The 15,022-nt window shown below is 37.3% G+C and overlaps 2 protein-coding genes across 2 annotated transcripts; one reads left to right on the top strand and one right to left on the bottom strand.

Annotated features, from left to right (window-relative positions):
• Positions 1-389: 389 nt before the first annotated feature.
• Positions 390-7,771, bottom strand: LOC101299708 (uncharacterized protein slr1919-like). The gene is made up of 16 exons (XM_004307348.1): positions 7,433-7,771; positions 6,684-6,859; positions 6,422-6,587; positions 6,264-6,316; positions 5,657-5,800; positions 5,447-5,551; positions 5,235-5,360; positions 4,597-4,797; positions 3,975-4,081; positions 3,711-3,873; positions 3,525-3,590; positions 3,060-3,153; positions 2,699-2,811; positions 2,490-2,560; positions 2,056-2,209; positions 390-1,522 (listed from the first exon to the last, which is right to left on the bottom strand). The coding sequence occupies exons 1-16, from the start codon at positions 7,752-7,754 to the stop codon at positions 1,085-1,087; spliced, it is 2,499 nt and encodes an 832-aa protein (XP_004307396.1). The 5' UTR covers positions 7,755-7,771; the 3' UTR covers positions 390-1,084.
• Positions 7,772-8,882: 1,111 nt separating this feature from the next.
• On the top strand, positions 8,883-10,799 carry LOC101299419 (chlorophyll a-b binding protein 6A, chloroplastic-like). The gene is made up of 4 exons (XM_004307347.1): positions 8,883-9,161; positions 9,474-9,576; positions 10,030-10,318; positions 10,427-10,799. The coding sequence occupies exons 1-4, from the start codon at positions 8,965-8,967 to the stop codon at positions 10,579-10,581; spliced, it is 744 nt and encodes a 247-aa protein (XP_004307395.1). The 5' UTR covers positions 8,883-8,964; the 3' UTR covers positions 10,582-10,799.
• Positions 10,800-15,022: the final 4,223 nt, after the last annotated feature.

The following is a 15,022-nucleotide window of genomic DNA, read 5'->3' as shown; positions in this document are numbered from 1 at the left end:
AGACACACACACAAACAATCTGTTTATTTTATAATCCCTCTTGAAACTTCACGGAAATTTTGATCAATTGTGTTAGCTAGGTCTCTACAGTTTATGAGATAACCTAGGATTGATTCATGGGGTCTAGCTAGCGAATTAGGGTTCTTCTTTTTTTCTTTTCTGTTTTATTATTTTTATAAAATAATTCCATCTTTTCAAAACAAAATAATAGTAATTCCATAAATTCTTTTCTTAATTAGTCACAATCCACGTCAATAGCATTGATAAACAAAAGTGTTGAGGTGACTTCCGCCATGTCATTTGGGAAACATATTTGGTAAAAAATTTTGGTGGATGTAGCACTACTCTAAAATTAATAAGAGAAACTATAAATATTGAGAGTAAAGGTTCAATAAAGTGAAAACAAGCTTACAGAGGACCTTGTAACTAAGAAAAGCTATCAGGTAACATAGGGTTTTGGGGTGTGCCAAAAAATAACATGTAAAAAAAAACGATAGGTTGACTAATCTCTATTGATTCACAATCTTCCATGTTGGTAGTGAGCAAGCTCAAGATTACATGTTTTTGATGGTAGAAAAACTACAATAAGCTTAAATACCCAGCAAAATCAGCACTAAATCGACCCCAGAAACAATCTATAGGTTACAACTTGATTTCAAACATCAACTACCTAGAAAAATCAGATGTGTTACAGCTTACAACATGGGAAAAAATTCATCTTTATTCTTCTAAGTAAAGACTGAAATTGCTACTAACAGAAATGAGATGCCCATCTTTTACATACCATCTGATTAACATGAACTTGCCTATACACATATACACATGCCTCAGTAGTTTATACTATTTGACAGCTTGTACGTCCATCCTTGATCCACTTCTTTACTTACATTTCTGGCTTGGTCTTTTGTTCCTGTGTCAATGCAAGCGGCTGATGTTTGGTGTGGCCTTTATACCTCAATCCAACTCAAGAATTGTAAAGAACAAATCCTCATATCTTCCACTGATATCAATCATTATTGCTTCAGGAAGTTTTCACAACTCTTATCTTCTTCGAAAGAGGTTCTATGGGAGTTAAATATGAGCATCATGGGATCGCGTACTGTTTTGAAGCAAAAGATATCGGGCCCAAGTAAGCTTCGGAGAGGGATATTATAACACGATGAGAGGCCATAGCTAAAGCCACAACAGACATAACAAAGGAAGTCCAATAGAGCCTCAGCATCAGTATTGGATTTTTCCTTGTAGAGTTTAGTATGTGTGAGAAAATCACTTTGAGCCGGCGATCTCTGAGGACAGAACGATAATCATAAAGTGGAGTAGATAGTCTGGAAGATGGACCTAGTTCTCTGTTATCAGGTCCACTTGCCACTCTCAAAGAGGAGCTATACTGAACTGTTGTAATGCCACGCACAAGAGTTTCAAGCATCCATTGATGCAAAATGTCTGCAACAAACCGGCAAAATTGCTGGCGGAAGAATTTTGCTTCCTTGGATACCATTGCTTGGGTCAATGAAGCTCCATCCTGTTGAATTCAATTGAATTTGTTCATATTTGCTATACAAGATTATCAACAATGCACAAAGACCATAGTGTTTCACATCCCCCCATTAGACTACTTTTTCTTATAACAACCCATTTGACTACTTCACTGTCACTCATGCAAGACAAAATACAAATTCATTTAGAAAAGCATAACAAAACAATCATTCATCTAACACCAAGTATGGAGCCCAAATAACACGAACACCAGACCATTTGGTGGTCAACAATCACAATAGTAAACTGGGAACAAGATGAACCATCAGCTGAAACAAAAGATACTGAATCTCAAGAAAGAATAACTATATTTGTTAAAAACTAGACGATAATGTACAGGTGATGCATGTGGAATGAGATACGGATCAAAGTGAAAGAAGGTGAAGTATTGGGACATGGGTGGATCGACTAGAAGAAGGAAGTAAGAAAACGGGTAGATCTGAGTTTTCCCATTTAAGGTTGGCAGAGAGTGTATTGTTTTCTTTTAATATAATGAAGTGCAGGTTTAGTATAACTTACTGCAGTCATCAAGAGTCTTCTCAGCACAACACCATCTTTAGACGGTAAAAGCTTCAAGACCAAGTTTGCAACATCAGTTTCTCCATTGTCTGTTGTTGGAAAATAATCATGGGAAGCGTCAAGTTTTGATGCTATACTCCCATTCAAACCTTTCCTGCAAACGAATATAAGAAGCATGAACTACTGCCCCCTCTTTTCACTTAATAAAAAATAACGAGGAATATCATAGCATTTCCACTAAATGGGAAGACAATCATTTTGTTCTTAAACAGTTGGTTAATGATTTTGACTAACCAGATTGCAATAAGGTATGGGCTTAATGATTCATACATAATATACCAAAAAGAGGAAAGATGCAACTATACCATGTTATGTAGTAAATCAACAGAGACTATGATAACGGATCAGCCTTTTAAGAACGGGGTTTACTTTACCTAGCTGCACCTACTTTTAAGAAAAGCGCAAGCCTCTGCCACTGGAACTCCTTCTTTTTGTTAAAAACTACCTAAAATGAGAAAATGAACCAAGTTAAAAACACAAAACTTACTGTAAAATTGATATTAGGAACTTACTAGGTAAACTTCATGTTTATAGTGGAACAAAAAGAGACTAGCTACTTATCGAATGGTCAGGATTAACATACTGAATGCAAAATTTTCCTTGTGGCAGCTGAGTTTTCAGTAAGTAGTTTTCGTACGACGTAAGGGTATGCAGCTTCAAATGTCTTGAAATTTCTATCTCCAGCGATGGCTAGTCCTGAGACAACATGACAGAAAAGGACATCAACTTCAGTAAATGGCTATTAATAACTAACTAGAAGAAAAATTAAACTCAGAGAGTTCAATGTGCCTATTGAGCTCAAAAATCTATCAAAATACATTTAGAAGTAAAAACTAAATAGGATTACAAGCATCACAAGGAGAACTAGATTCAAGATACAGAATATCTGAAAATAATTGCTGCAGGCAGCAAGGGATGCAGCGCCATAAGAAAGTGAACAGTACCTTCATAGGAAGCGAGAGAACGTAGAACAAGCGAGTAGTAGGGTGGCATGCGAAAATGATACTTGAAGGCTATGGACCAGATCTTACCCAGAACCTGCAGAAAAATTACAATTACAATCAGCCTCTATAGATTACCAATATTTACGAGTCTCTAGTCATAGAGTCATTAGCATTATCGCTAATGTTACTTTTTTTTAGGAGAAACATTAAGTGAACCTTGAATGCCTACTAGAAGAAATATATAGAATGCCGTAATGATTACAGCAATTAGAACATGCACATAGCAGAACTTCACTCAGAAAACAAGCAAACACTACACTAAAGCCAACAAATGAGGATCCCAATATACTGTCTTTAACATGCTCCCAGGAAAAACTACTACAATCATGCATTCCTAAGATTAGAATCTCATAGATGAGCACCAATATGTAGAGATATACATATTTTCTAGAGAACGATTCTCACCCTGCTGAACTTCACATCAGGAATTCCATCTCTGAATTCTACCTCTCCCAACTCATATTCCAGATCCTGAAACATATTTACATAAAATAATTATCTTCCAGACATAACAAACATGATCAAGATCATCTTGCTAAGTAACATTTTGCAAGGCATATGAAATAGAAACCAGCCAAGCCGAGAAGATACCATTGTTACACGTCTGATATTGGTCCCTGGTCTTACAACATCCATTTCAGTCAAACATTGGACAAGGGATGCCCAATCTCCATTTACAATGTGGACAATAGATGCAAGCATAGCATATTGATGCCTCTTTTCCATCTGACAAAGCAGACCAAAATCCAAAAACCTGACATAAAAATCACGAAGATTAGTGAACAAGAGCTATAGATATATCTCACGTTGTCAAAAGATAGTAAATGTTTCTTATAATGGCCATTGAAGAGGTACCCTATTTGTCCCGAAGATGTATAACGTAGGTTCCCAGGATGTGGATCAGCATGCAATAAGCCTGTTTCGAGGAGCTGAACTAATGATGCCTCCACCCCTTTCCTGACCTAGAATTAAAGCAAAATGATCAGTCAATCAACTACATATGATGACCGTTAAATATAGTTAGATCGACCTTTGAATAAAAGTATAGTTAGATCAGACAAGGAACTAAAATATAATTAATTACAGTACAAATGAAACATATAAAGTATAGCTATATCTATTTTTTAATTGAAGTCACCTCTTCACTAAATTGAGAAACCACAATATCAACATCATTTTTCAGCAAACTGAACAATATGATTTCAGCTTTCAAATTATTTACAATAGGATACGCATATCTCATCTCCCCACATAGTATGGTCAGTTTCAACAATTCATTACTGTATTCTCTTTTGCACACATACTTCACCCTATAAAGCCTTCTAGCCCTGCCCACAAACATATACAATTGCAAATTCACATTTTCCTCATATATTAACCTAGATCTGTAAACTTCTATGGCTATCATAGGCATTCATTCAGAATTATGAAACTAACTAGAGTTTGAGTAATTTAAAATCACTTCCTAAGTGCAGACCAGATCAAGGAGACGCCTTTTGGAATCTAATCTTTGCCTCTCTGTATGTGTAGAGCTATCATCTGTAGAGCTTCCAGAAGATACATTCAGCAAGTCCGTTGGACTCTCACCAACAATCCACTCCATAGTCAAAACTCTCTTTCCACTTAAATTTTGGAATACTTTTGGCACACACATGAATGGAAATGAGGAATGAACTTCCTGTACATGAAACAAACAGTTACTGGAAGAAGGAGAAAAACACATCTAATTTTGGGGAGAAAGAAAAAAGAAATCGGACAGCAAAAAATTTTATAGTCTTTGTCATAAAGCCATGGAATACTTGGAAGCATTTGAATAATTGGTTTAATAGAATAATTGCACTCATGGTGAGCGTAACATTCCTTTCCTGGCCACCTTTCATCAATACTACATATCAAACAAATCAATCTTTAAGATTGACACCAATATAGCCTTTTACTTTAATGTAGTCTTTTAGGGATAACCTAGGCTCCTAATATTTGATGTGAGCCTTCACTCTAAAAGAAAGCGGACATCAAGGTTGGTTATTTTTTTTCTTCACTCCACAATCTAAAAGTTTTCTTAAACCAACATGTATGACATAAGCTGCAGATCACAAATGAAAAATGCATTAGTACCCGAAACTTGGAAGCATTTGCGGCTTCTAAAGTATAATCCAGTTCTCCAACAAACCCTTTCCCCAGCTCATCGGCATATAGGCGCAGATCACCTTTTCTCTTTGCTATCTTTTGCAATATTCCAAGCTGCAACAGTCAGATACAAACAGAGTATTGTTATAGAAGAAATACAGGAAGTTGCAACCAAAAGATAACTGGATTAAAATACAAACCCCCAGGCGAAGAATGTATATATCGCGCACTACAATATGACGCAAATTAGGGCGTTGAACTTTAACAGCAACATCTAGTCCATCATGAGTACGTGCACGGTAGACCTAGAATGTAAGAACATCACCCAAATAAGAACTAAAATCTAAACAAGAATGATTAGACATAATTCTACATAAAATGTACATATACATGTCTAATACTTAAGCCACCTGACCAAAAGATGCTGCTGCCTCAGGTTCCTCAGATATGTATCTATAGAGTGACTCGGCAGGAGATCCTAATTCTTCTTCGATAATTTTCATCGCCACATCCCTGGAAAATGGAGGAATTTGATCATGCAGCTCAGAGAGTGGCTGCAACCACAAAAAGAAAAAGGCTGAAGAAGAAGAAGAGAAAAGAAAACCAGCAGTTTAATCTGCTGTATGTTAAGGACATTGAAATATGAAAGAAAAAGTTTCATACCAAGGAAAGAAAATCACTTAATAAAGGTAACTTTACATATTACTTGTGAAGCACTTACATAAAGATTCAAGCACACTCAAGTAACACATGTAAATATTTAAATCCACATGCATTGCAGAACTAGATAATATCAACAGTACTAATAAAGAAGGCGGCATTGGACTATTTCTAATATTTATTTTACTGATATAAGAGTAATTTGATGGAAGATACAAAGTTACTTATAGTTTCTCTGCAGATGAACACACTAACAATATATACCATACAATTGACAGTATATTCATAGACCTGCAGTATAATCACATGTAAATTCATATAGCTGACAGATAATATACCGATACATTCGTTTCTAACCTGGGCAATTTCAGCACCAATAATGTCCGGTCTGGTGGAAAGGGACTGACCAACTGCATCAAGAAGCAATGGCATGTTACGTATATTGGTAATATATGGAAATTTAAGAATGGAAGCTTAGTGCCTAAAAACAAATTTCAACTAGTAGCCTTCCACACCTTTGATAAAAGTGGGGCCCAGGTTTAGCATAGTTTCTTTTAACACCATTCCAAAATTGTATTGTGATAAGCCTTCATCGATAGCATCACCCGAACTTGATCGTAGATAATTTTTAATCCCAGAGGTCCGAATTCTGATTGCAGCAGAAGCAAAGGAAGAAACTACCTTCAGTATAAAATAAAGTAAATCAGTGTCAATGCATTCTAAAAAGTAGACTGAAAATTTCTTCAAGTTGCTATGTATTAAGCATCCATTCCCTACCTCAAGAAGTCTAAAGGTGACTACATGAGGCCTGCAACTGAAATAATCAGCAACTCGTTGTGGATCATATACTTCTGGAAGCGGCTTAGACCAACTCTTAGATAGATAATAAAAGTAAAGAGCATATGTCTCTAACGCTTTGAGATCCGCCACTAGTAGATCGACACCAGTGAATTCTGTCAAAAGGTGGATTTCCAACATCGATTTCCACAAACGACAAGGGTAAAGAATTTGAAAATATTAAAAGCTACATTTCAACAAACTTGCAAGTACACATGCATAGCAGCAAACCCAATTTTTTAAAAAGTCAGTATATTTCCAATCAATTACCAATGCAAAAGCCATATTTCATAGTTTCAGCTATATAATCACACATAGAGCTATCATTAGCATAAGACATTGGCAAACCCCAATCTGCTAAACGATTTGACTCCTTTGTCAAATGTCACTAGCAAAAGATTACATCAGTACAAAATTACTTAACAAAAACCTCTCCTACTCTTCAAGCCCTCAAGCTCATCGTAATCATGACATCACTAAATGCTTATTCAGTACAATAATGAAGTCATTATTCAAGTATCCAATAACACAAAAGGTAACATTTCTAACTCCACATTCACTCCTCTCTAGTCTCTACTACCATAAATTGCAGCCATTATCTCAAAGTAACAAAATTTAACCCCACACAGTAAAAACGATTCACCTAAAACTTCAAAGTTTGAACAGCTATGAACAAATGTAAAGTAAACCTGGATAAGAAGGCCGAGGCCAACGCGCCTCCGGCAAAGGCGGAGCATAGGGCTCTTCGAGGTTCCGAAGCCAAACGACGTCGTCGATGGCTTTAAAAACCTCCGGGATTCTCAAAGTCTTATTCGCCCACTCAAATCCTCCGCCGATCCTCCGCTTCAGAAACTCCACGTCCTTGCTGACCGCCTGACCGAAGTGCCCGAAATCCCCCAAAGCTCGCGCCTTTATTACTCGCTTGGTCTTCGACGGCGTCGTTTTGGCTGAGCTCGGCCGTCGCAGCACGCGCGGCGGCTTGAGAACCAGCGCCGCAGCTGCCGTCGCCATAACGGAAAATTGGCGCGTAGTTAGTGGGAGGGGTGCATCGGTTTGGAATTAACGGTGGGTTTAACGGCGTGATTAGAATAGAGGAAGAAGAAGAAGGAGGAGAAGAATGAGTGGCGGTTGGAGAAGTGATGTGGGTGGTTTTGTGTCTCATGGTGGAAGCGGGTAAAGAGAGTGGGATAATGTGTTGTCGGGTGTAGAATAGGCTCGTCGAGCAAGGAATTGACACGTGACATTGGGTGAGCCTTTACTTCTTTTTGAATTGCGGTTAACCGGTACTAGTGTCCGTTTGGTCTCGATTTTGTGGATTTTCCTTTCAGTGATGGATTGAAGCTTGGAAAAATTCTGATCTTGAAAGAGGACAAGTAACTTTGTAGTTAAGATGTTTCGTGAAGGTCGCATTTTTCGGGTTTGGAAAGACTAACAAGGTAAGTAATTGTGTTGATAGACGTGTCGAGTTTGTAGATGTTTGACGAGTTTTTTTAATACGATAGAAACACGACATATCAACACGAATCGATACTTTATATCTGATTAGTTCCTTATATTTGATTATTTGCGGACTCTCGGATTTTAGATTTTGGCTATCTTATATGGTTTTGATAAAATTGGTATCATGAAACTAAAGATTGTCGAGTGTACCTAGCAAAACTCACTAGGTACTTTCATTTGTAGACAAATTGTTAGGTCCGGTAGAGATTGTAGGATCAAATACTATTGCTTTGGGTGGAAACTCTTACCATCTTGATGGATAAGAACTTGAAGATTTTCATATATTGCAGACTAGATAGGGCATTTCATTATATGAGACAGAAAGGCATTAGGATATTTAGTGTACATGCATGAGCTCAATCTGTCTAAAAAATCACAACATTCATTTTTCTCAGCTAGAAGAGAACTGGTGGGCGAGATTTTCCTTCTCTTAGAACTCAATCTCCACCACGCAGATTAGATTTCACCTATCAGCTGCATATCCCCCACATAGCCACAAATTTGGATTGGAAAAAATCCACGTGGTCCAATAAGAGAGCACAAGCAAGGAACATTAGCCAATCACAATCTGAATTTGGATTCGCCTATATCCCACTAGCACATACTTGAAGCACTACTAGTATTCCCTGCCATTCCTTCACATTTCCATACTCAATAACCAGTCTAAGTCTCCTTGGCCACAACAGAAAAATTTTGCAGAGAAGGAGTTGAATCAACTTAAATGGCTTCCAACACTTTGATGAGCTGTGGCATTGCCACCACAGCCTTCCCTTCAGTCCTATCTTCCTCCAAGTCTAAATTCGCCACTGCAGTCCAGCTCCCTAGTGTTGGCGCCAATGCTTCCTCCAGGTTCTCCATGTCAGCGGAGTGGATGCCTGGCCAGCCCCGGCCTCCTTACCTCGATGGATCCGCTCCAGGGTACGTAATCACAGTCACAGAATTCGAATTTGTTTAACAAACTTGTTCATCAATTGATATGCATGTTGATTAGTACTATACATATATATATTGCATGTTCGAAGTTTCACCAAGTCCAGAGTTGGCTCCGAGTTTACTAAAATATTGTCGCATCATTTAGTGAACATATTAGGTGACTTGGTTAATCTGTCAAATGTATGAGGAAAAAATTGATAAGAACATGGAGTACATTTGTACATATATACAATTCGAATTTGTAATACCTGTTATACATATGTAGATGACATTATGTCTGGTGATTGTGGGTTTCAGTGACTTTGGATTTGACCCGCTTAGACTAGGAGAAGTACCAGAGAACTTGGAGAGGTTCAAGGAATCTGAACTGATTCACTGCAGATGGGCTATGCTTGCTGTTGTAAGTGTCAAGAAACCATTACAAACATAGAAATATAATATATTTTTTTGGGTAAAATACTGTATAGTCCTTGTGGTTTGAAGTCGATATCTGTTTAGTCCTTATGATTTTATTTTAATCTGAATGGTCCTTAAAATCACAATTTTTAATCTGTTTAGTCTTTGTGGTTTTATTTTAATCTGAATGATTTTTACAGTCACAATTTTTCATCTAAATGATCATAGGCCACGTTAGCAATTTAACTAAGAAAATTGATGAAATGACCATTTAGATGAAAAATTGTGACTTTAAAGACCATTCTGATTAAAATAAAACCACAAAAACTAAATAGATGTCGACTTCAAACCATAAGGACTAAATAAATTTCAATTATATTTTTTTTAGCAAAGATTGCTTTGATTAATTTCAAGTGACTATCAATTAAGTATTTGCAAACATTTAAATTTGATGCAGCCAGGGATTCTAGTACCAGAAGCATTGGGGTTAGGCAACTGGGTAAAGGCACAAGAATGGGCAGCACTTCCAGGAGGCCAAGCAACTTACCTAGGCAATCCAGTTCCATGGGGAACTTTGCCTACAATTTTGGTCATCGAGTTCCTCTCCATTGCCTTCGTAGAGCATCAACGTAGCATGGAAAAGGATCCGGAGAAGAAGAAGTACCCTGGTGGAGCTTTCGACCCCTTGGGATACTCCAAGGACCCAAAGAAGTTCGAGGAATACAAAGTCAAAGAGGTCAAAAATGGTTAGTTCATGCTTTACTAAATTTAATGACTTAAGTTCGTTATGTAAAGGTAATGTACTCTTATCACATATTTGAGTGTTGATTGTTTGAATTGGTGGAAATATATAGGTCGGCTTGCATTGTTGGCTTTTGTTGGATTCGTAGTTCAACAATCGGCGTACCCCGGCACCGGACCGTTGGAGAATTTGGCCACTCACTTGGCTGATCCATGGCACAACAACATTGGGGACATCATTATCCCCAAAGGGCTTTTGCCTAATTGATATTATGCAATATCAATTTACTTTGACCCCCTGTAAAATTCCATGTAATCATCTGCAATGAACCATAGCTCGATTCATCTCTTTGGCATGTTTATGAGTGAGCTTAGAAGAAGCAAACGTTTACCATCAGATTTATATTGATTGAGTATCTGAAAGAACTGTACTTAAAGATTATCGTTGAATACATCAGTAGTTCTTGTTCATATTTTCATGCATTGTACTTTAGCTGTGTCATATTGTAGTTTATTGTTTTTATTTTTCTTGAAGAGAGCTAAAAAAACAAAAAACAAAAATACAAAGCTTTATATACTAGAGCCTTCAGGGCAACCAGAGTTTAAGGATTTTCAAGCAAGCTTCCTCCAACCCTAACTATATATCCGAATCCATCTGCTAAATCTTTTTGCTGATCCTCCTGTTTTTTTTTTCTTTGGTAATTATATCTATCATTTATATTCCCAAAAAGCACAGTATTTATCATGGAAGCATCTAGCATAAACATTATAGTATAGTAAGGGTTCAGAACAGTAGATATAAAATACAAACATAATTTAAAACCATTCAGGGATATTCATGATTGAAGCGAACTAGAGTCATTCTTTTGCTCATGGAGCTGAACAAAGCCCTTCTCCTTAAGCTCATTCCTTAGCTTACGGAGCTTCACATCGATACCACAACTATTACGCAGGATTTTCAGATAAAAGTCTGCCTGCTCATAGTTGTCAATGTGCTGCAAGAAAAGAGATTTTCATTCAACACAAAGAGCTAGCTAGCAGATTGCAGATTGACAATATAACAAGATTGGATTCAAATGAACTAGACTTTATGGTTATTAAAGAAGTATGTTGACTACAAATACGCCGGTGCACAGAGAAGAACTTGAAGGTGGAGTTTACCTTATATAAATCCTTAACCCAACTTTCGCAAAAAGGGAGAGGAAAATCAAATTCAGATATGGTTTGAATTTGAGACCCATCGAGATTTGTGTTTAGACGACGATCAACCTAGGCAGTGCCAGGAGGAAACATGTTCATAAGCTCATCTTGGCGCTGACTACGAGTAGGTGGAGGAGGACCTAATAACCAAATCTAAGACGTTAATATTTCTGAAAGCAAAACATTCAAACACTTCACAGAAATCAAAAACAAAGAAACCCTAAGCCAGCAGGTTGCAATCAAATGTAAAGAAAAACAGATCTCAAATTCCATCCTTCACATTGTATGCTTACTGTCACAGGAGGCCGATTGACCCATGGAGGTTGTAAGGTAAGTATACGTCGACGCCACTGTGCTGGCAGAACCAGATAAATGGTAGGACGAATTTCAGGTATATATTAGGAACTCCTGGGCCTTTTCCTACTTGTATTTAGTTTGGGCCCCGGGCGATTTGGTGCCTAAGAGCATATGCACCAATGTATCAATTTAGATGCTAATTGCTGATTTTGTGTTGAGAACACAATGCACCCATGTAAATTGGTACAACTAATTCATGGGCCCTACGTGGTAGTACCAATTCACTTGCTAATTTTTGGCAACCGTTTCGGTCGTACCAATTAGTGGGTCTCACAAGGTTGTGGCCCTGTGCTCTTCAATTTTGTGAGACAATAAGGTCCCACAATTTGTCATCTTCTCTCTCTTTTAAATTTCTTGACGGCTATAACAATGGGTCTTTAAGTTCAATGGTGGAGATTGAATTAGATAGTGTATTGGTATGACAATTGCCTTCGTTGCTGCATTGACATGCTGAATTCAATTGCCAATTTGAATGAATAGTAAATTGGAAAATCGACAGATTGGCAATTGCCAGCAAAATATGGGTGCATTTGCTCTAATATGCGAATTGATATAAATAGTTTTCTTTTTCTTTTTTAGTTTTTATACGAAACCAACTAACATTATGATACCTTAATTTCCCTTCAAAATATCTATATATATATTATGATACCTTCACAAAATCGAAATGTGAACAAGAGTGGCTGAATTAATTTAGAATTTCTGGAGTTTACTAACATATCAAGGACTTGAAATTATTGCGAGTCTCACTTGCTTATCAAGACAATCAACTTACCAAATAACCAGAGCCCAGAAACCAATTTGGTTAGTGGTCTAATTTGATTCATGATCACCAACTTGGCTGAAAGTTAAGCCATAAAATTAGGAAGACCTCAACTAGTCTTGACTTAATAGTCCTTATTAGAATAACTCTCAGTATGAATCATATCTAAATAAGGGTCTAGCATGTCAAAACCAATCATTTCAAGGGCAACATATTACATTAAATGAATCCTCTGAGCAGGGCCATTACGTACTTTGGATCTTTACTAATGGTTAATATACACTAAACCGATCGAAAGTCTTGGTTTGAATGACTCCCCAAGCCATGTCCAGCCTTTTGAGCAAGCCATTGCTTTTGATCTTCAAAGTTTAGCAGAAGCACTAGCGGAAGCAGAGCCATTATCGACGCTTACAGGATACACTTCAATACCACAAAAGTTACGTACTCTTGTCTGATATTGACGAGTCATGTAATGATCATCCCCGCACAACCGTGATGCCTGCCAAATAAGAGTTTGTCATTAATTTATTTAGTTATGATCATATTAGCTAATGACATTATGCAATAATGTATATTCTTCTAACCAAACCCTTTAAGAACGTCACCATTTGGATGCTACAAATAAGCAAGTAATGATCCTTATACGCCGCATTATGAAGAGGACGTCCATGCTAAGGAAATTTTGAGGAGCATCACCCTTTGAATGCTACAATCAGATCAAAAACTGCATCTTGGCTAATTCTAAAAACATATGCAGGACAAGTGATATAGCTTTGTTGTTTCTCAATAATAACAAGCTAGAACTTGACTCCATTCCTAAACCATCATCTTCTTTCACCCTTCAGAAATACGTACCCATTTTAAAACCACAAGAAAACCACCGAGTCATCTGTGGAGTTTTAATGTTCTATTTCACATTCTAGATGTTTTCAGAGCGCACAGGCATCAATTCAGATTCTGGACCTCTTGTTTTTAATCTAATTTTTGCAGTAATTCCTTAATGCTCTTCTCTAGAAAAAAGTAATCAGAGAGTAACAAAAACCATTATGTATAATGCTTACTCTTGCGATCAATCAAAGCACGTAATAAGAGAGTATTAGTTCAAGAATGTACATCATAGTAGCAGTTCATCAGTTCTTGGCACCACAAAGACCGATCCTCAAAATCACCACTTGAGTTTGTTCATGCAAGGCTACCTCCACCAGCAACACTATTGCCACCACCAGCAATTATAGCCGCGGCGCCAAGATACGTCTCCACTAGCTCCCTAGGAGCTGATTTATAAAGAAGCAATGTAAGTTACTAGTATTAATATATGAAACTAATTCAATTAGCTGATTAAATAGAAAGATAGAAGGCCATACTTTTGGCAATGATGGATTTGAAGGAACTGGACCCTGCAAAGGTAAAACCACCACAAGATATCAATTATCCAGATGCAACAAAAATCAAACCTCAATAGAGTATCATTACTACAAACGATTCAACGAAAATCAGAAAACCCTTCGGATCGATTTGCAAACAGAAATTTACCTCCTAAACGGGAACGCGAACTAGACCCGGACCTCGATCCGGACCCAGACCGAGCCCGGCCACCGCGACCCATACCAGAAATTTGTTTCCAGAATTGGAAGTTGAAGAGATTTGAAGATATTTGGGAACCTAGGGTTCTTTACCAACAAAGTGTAAAAACTAGTTTAATGTTGCGAGAGAAATAAACTGACAGAGAGAATTTGGGGAGAATATCAATATATTTCATTTATAGAATAAACCTCTATATATAGAGGATATAATACATATATTTCTATTACAACATTGATATCGAATCCTATTCTGATTTTACTTTGATTAAAAGACACACACAATAAACATTTAATTTTTTTCTTAAATATTTAAATTTTTTTGTTTATTTTTTTATAAATTTTAAGGTTGAAATTTTTAATACATGCACATGCCGATATAGATGTGTAAGAGATTGATTGCTACGTACTCTCGATCCTAACGAAGGATCATATGGCTGCTTCGATCATCTCTAGCGATCACCGTTCGCACCCTAGGGCAACTATGCCTCTTAACATTGGATAGAGTATAACCACAAGAACAATTAACCCATAAGATGAGAGGGACTTCAGAAAACTTAGCTTTTCGTGGTCATATCACACATCTAGCTCCTCTTAGGTACTGCAGACCGATCGTAGCTCCTATTCAAGGCCTTGGCAAGTGCAAAGTGTGCAAATAACTCCCTCTTTTTTTTCGGTGCTTGGAGGTGGTGCCGGAGAAGTACTCTCTGGGCATGTGTCTCTTGTTTTCTTTGTCACATGGAACCATGCCATCAATTTATAAAGACTAGTTACTAACCCGCGCGTTGTTGCGGGCTAGAGTTCATAAG

The sequence above is a fragment of the Fragaria vesca genome, linkage group LG7 (genome assembly GCF_000184155.1).
Source record: "Fragaria vesca subsp. vesca linkage group LG7, FraVesHawaii_1.0, whole genome shotgun sequence".
NCBI lineage: Eukaryota > Viridiplantae > Streptophyta > Magnoliopsida > Rosales > Rosaceae > Fragaria > Fragaria vesca.
This window is presented reverse-complemented; position numbering and strand designations above follow the sequence as displayed.

Bases quoted from the DNA above. Each gene is read 5' to 3' on its own strand.
- LOC101299419 (XM_004307347.1), top strand. From the start codon at position 8,965: ATGGCTTCCAACACTTTGATGAGCTGTGGCATTGCCACCACAGCCTTC. The intron at 9,162-9,473 runs GTACGTAATCAC...TGTGGGTTTCAG, and splicing joins CTCGATGGATCCGCTCCAGG to TGACTTTGGATTTGACCCGC. The intron at 10,319-10,426 runs GTTAGTTCATGC...GGAAATATATAG, and splicing joins AGTCAAAGAGGTCAAAAATG to GTCGGCTTGCATTGTTGGCT.
- LOC101299708 (XM_004307348.1), bottom strand. From the start codon at position 7,754: ATGGCGACGGCAGCTGCGGCGCTGGTTCTCAAGCCGCCGCGCGTGCTG. The intron at 6,317-6,421 runs GTGTGGAAGGCT...TTCTTGATGCAG, and splicing joins GGGCCCCACTTTTATCAAAG to TTGGTCAGTCCCTTTCCACC. The intron at 5,361-5,446 runs GTTTGTATTTTA...TGACTGTTGCAG, and splicing joins TATACATTCTTCGCCTGGGG to CTTGGAATATTGCAAAAGAT.